Below are 4,570 nucleotides of genomic sequence, written 5' to 3'. Positions count from 1 at the left end.
TTTTATTATATATATATATATATGATTTTTGTTTTTTTATGATTTTAACTTCATTTTTAAAAATTATATATATATATATATATGATTTTTGTTTTTTTATGATTTTAACTTCATTTTTAAAATTTTAAAAATAAAGATAAATGAATTAAATTAGACACGAGCGACCTTTACGTTTTAGCGTCGTAATAAAACAAAAACAAAATTAAAATCAAAATCAAAATCAAAAGCAAGAACAATACAGCTTGACCTTTCTTTCTCTGTGTCGGAGAGAGAGAGAAAGTTCAGGGTTTAGACCTAATTTTCAAATTGAACGAACTAATTAGGTCTCTGCCATTCACTTTTACCCAAACAAAATTTTAAATTCTCTGCAAGTTCTTCTCTGCTCTGCTCAGCTCTGTTCAGCTCAGCTCGGGTGCGCAAAAGTATTGAATTGATAAAGCCCTAATTCGCAGCAATGACTGAGGTATCGTCGTCCTCAGTGCTCAATCAATCTTTATCAAATCACTGCGAATTTCTCTTTATTGTTCACTTTTCATTTTTCTTCTATTTGCTTACAAACTCCGTTATTAGTTTTAGTTTACTTGTAACTTCTCTCTAAGTCTGGCCGTATAGTTTTTGTTTTATTTTAAAAATTCTTCACAGTTTTTTAGTTGTTAGTGTAATTTTTGCTTAAAAAAATCATGGGCACCCTGTAAATTTTTTTTTCCTAGTAGTAATTGTACTGGGTGTGGCTTGTAATGCAATTATAGAACATTAATTGGGAAACCAAACAGAGCAATTTTATTTGGAGTCAATATATTATCAGGAGCTTTAATTTTTTTTGGGTACAACTTAGATACAGTATCTTAACAGGACATTATGTTCTCCAATTGAATTCAATCATCTGATTTCATAAACCAATAAAACATAAATAGTGTTCCCTTACTGTACCTAAGTTTTAGGTTATTTTTTTAGTGCTTTCAAATGTGGGGTTTTTTTTTTTTTTTTTTTGCCATTTATTAATTGGGAAGTGCTGTGTTTACTTCTCATTTGCTAATTGTATGTTTCTTCAAGTTTTTGTTTTTTGTTTGTGGGTTCTTTTGCTTCTTTTTATTATCTATTTTTTTCCCATTTGATTAAAGCTTAAGCGATGGAAGACTGCCAGGCTGCTACTAACATTTCGAAATTGTTTATATGTGTTTCTATTTCTTTTTGTTTTATCTTCTATTTCCAGTATTGGGTTAGCCAGGGCAACAAATGGTGCGACTTCTGCAAAATCTTCATATCAAACAATCCTTCCAGCATTAGAAATCATGAGCTTGGTCAACGTCACAAGGATAGTGTTTCCAAGAGGCTGGATTCTATGAGAAAAGAGGGTGCTGCCAAGGAGAAGGAAAAAAAGGAAGCAGCCCGTGCCCTTGAGCAAATTGAAGCAGTGAGTATTAAGAACAGCAGTCTCTTATATTAATATAGTAAAAATATATGTATATAGTTACATCTCTTTCGACAACGGTGGTTTGTTTTATAATGGTAATTTATATGCTGCAAATCTTGCTGATATTGATTCCTGCATGCATTCAGAAAGCAAAGCGTAGCTATCAGAAGGATATAGCAAAACTTCAAGAGGTTAGAGATTCTCATGCCCAAGCATTGAATGATCAAGATGAAGGTAATGAGATTAATTGTGGAGATGAGATCTGCTATATATATATATATATATATATGTATATATGAATAAGTTTTGGCATAAAATGATGTGATTAAACGCCATCAACATGATAGGGAGTTTACTGACTTAGAGAACCCTGCCTCTAAAGATGTCATTGCCAATTTGATTAAGTAAAAGGTCTGGTTTTAGTTATTAGCTGTCAAGTTGTATGGTCCTGCATAGTTTTTAGTTGGGCATTAGGCTATTAAATGAACTAAGCTCTGAGAGACTACCCAACTACATGAGCTAACTCATGATGAAGCTAATAGGTAAGTATGGTGGCTGGAGTTTGGACAAGATCAAGCTTTATACAAGTTTGACTGGTTAACAAGCCAAGCATGATAATTACTAGTTTCATCCTGATAAGGATCCTGAATAGTTGAGTATACCTAAGAGACAGTAAACCATAGCAAATACTTTAAGGGAGAGTTATAAAGCTGATTCATTATCAAGCTTCACGATTCTGGGGTTTGTTCAATATCTAATTTGCACTGCCAAGTGTAGGAGCTCTAGATTCTATGATGGAAATAAAAGAATGAATGCAGGAGCTGACTCATTTAGACTACCGAGCCATCTTTGGCATGGTTCATATGTCAACAAGCTAAGCTAGAAGCCTAGAACAACCTATTTTTTGAAGTTGCCTTAGTCGTAGGTAGGCATATATATTTCCTCTCTTCTTGGGTAGCTTAGCAAATATAAGCACCGTTTAGGTGTGTGAACATTCAACCAGTAATGAACACCAAGGGTAGCACAGTCAGTTGGGAACCATTGATTAAGAGGAGGTCACTAGTTTGAATCTCCCGCATCCCCTCTATCTCTCCTTGGGGGCCAAAACTTATCACCCAAAAAAAAAAAAATGCAGTTGCTATACAAATAAGTGAGCGAAATAGATATGTTCTTGAACAAAATTCCATCCCCTTCCACCTCCAGTCCTATATTTTGTTTTAGTTTACCAGATAGGCCCTTAGTTTTCATTTTCTTTGAACGAGCAGGATTACTTTAGTGGTTGATGAATCATTCTTTTCTTGATTGTGGCACTGTTTCAAACTGATACAGCTATGAATGATGACAGAATGGGAGTATGACAGCACTTCGGGCTATTATTACAACAAAAGTAATGGTTTCTACAATGACCCAAACTCAGGCTTTTACTATTCTGATGCAGTAGGTATGGAATCTTACAATTGGATTCTTTACTTAGTTCTTTATCCTTCCCCTTTCCTCTAATATCTATTTAGTATATATGCTGTTAAATTTATATTTATGAAGAGAGAATGTAACAGGGAAGTGGGTGACACAGGAAGAAGCATATGCCACACCTCAGTTTTCCTCAAATTCTAAACATAAAGGACCCACTTTGAAAAGGCCGTTGTCAGCTTCAGAGGCAGCACTAGTTACAGAAAATAAAGATGCTGCTAAAGTTCAAAGTGGACCAGCACCTGGGCCTGTTGTTTCAGCTTCTTTAAATCCCATGAGATCCGTTAAAGGTGCTCCATCATCAGTTGCTATTGGCAAGAGAAAGAGGCAAGATGAGAAGCCAAAGGTTATATCCAAAGAAGAAGCAGCTGCCCTTAAAGCAAGGGAAGCGGCAAAGAAGAGAGTTGAAGAAAGGGAAAAACCGTTGCTTGGCCTCTACAGGCCTCTTTAATTTTAATTTGTCTCGGAACAAGGGGTATGTTTTTAGCATTTCTTTTCAGCCATATTTTTATCTCAATTTATGTTCCAACGTATAAGTTGATGTGCTACTCCACACAGCAGATAAAAAAACTAAAATGATTGCTTCCATCAATCTACATATTTCCTCCTCATGATTAACTCCATATGATTGATAGCATGTTGTGTAGTGCACAATCATGTTGTGAGGATTATGGGTCTGATAATGCAATGTTGGTCTCAATTATATCATTTGCTTGCTAGTTAGAATAAGAAAACTATGACTGCTACTATTTCTTGCACTGCAATTATTATATTCAAACATTAATATAAATGATGTGAGGACAGGAATAAGATAGCAAATGAAATGGCTTGTGAGGAAAAAATGAAAAAGTTTCACTGGTCATTAGATTGAGGGAGGGATGTGCCCAATAAAACTTACTGGAGACATGGTTGCGATGGAGAGATTTATGTTGTAAGGTGCATGTGCATTTGGCATGCCATCTGCTGTGTGTAACATTATAGAGATAGTTGTGTGAATTAGGTCACAAGGTTGTAACCAGTGTACAATGCTTTTGCGGGGTCTAGGAGAGGTGGTTGGTAGGAAGCCTTTCCCTAATTTTGGAGAGGTTGGTTATTGGACTAGATTCACAATGTCGAGAGATATTTATCAAAATTGTGAAATACATCACTGAAATTGCATTGCCTGTATTTTAGTGGTGACCACTTTGCGTCATAGGAGAACGGGGTTTGTGATGCGGGAGACGCAAGAAGATTTTTATTTAGTATTATTTATGTTTGCAAGTCAATTGTATTTTTATGTTTTAGGTCCTAGTAGTTTATTAAGCTATTAGTATTTTAATATTTGGGAGTAAGGTTATTTTTGTAATAAGGCAATTAGGGTTTCCTACGTCAATTAGAACTAGGGTTTAGCAATCCTTATAAGCAACCTATTGTACATGATTATTCCATTTCACTTGCACCTGGGTTCTTGGTGGTTTGTTAAAGCTATTTGCTACAATTGCATAAAACTCTGCTCCTTTCTTTATAAAGTGGGAGTGGATGTTGTTCTTAGCCTTTTCAATTTGGAACAAATATTTATTTATGTTAAGCCAAATAAGCCATATGTCTTGAGGAAACAAAATCTTCACAATTCCTTTTCAACCACTTCAAAAGAGGCTGCCCAAAAAAATCATGCCTAGTATCATTGATACCTAGAGCTTCCTAAAC

At 35.0% G+C, this 4,570-nt stretch overlaps 1 protein-coding gene across 1 annotated transcript; it reads left to right on the top strand.

The window, feature by feature from the left end:
• Positions 1-207: 207 nt before the first annotated feature.
• LOC126706096 (zinc finger protein ZOP1) lies at positions 208-3,592 on the top strand. The gene is made up of 5 exons (XM_050405364.1): positions 208-463; positions 1,214-1,414; positions 1,561-1,648; positions 2,760-2,855; positions 2,971-3,592. Exons 1-5 carry the CDS (start codon positions 455-457, stop codon positions 3,333-3,335), a joined length of 759 nt encoding a protein of 252 aa, XP_050261321.1. The 5' UTR covers positions 208-454; the 3' UTR covers positions 3,336-3,592.
• Positions 3,593-4,570: the final 978 nt, after the last annotated feature.

Source organism: Quercus robur, chromosome 11 (assembly GCF_932294415.1).
Source record: "Quercus robur chromosome 11, dhQueRobu3.1, whole genome shotgun sequence".
NCBI classification, from domain to species: Eukaryota; Viridiplantae; Streptophyta; class Magnoliopsida; order Fagales; family Fagaceae; genus Quercus; species Quercus robur.
This window is presented reverse-complemented; position numbering and strand designations above follow the sequence as displayed.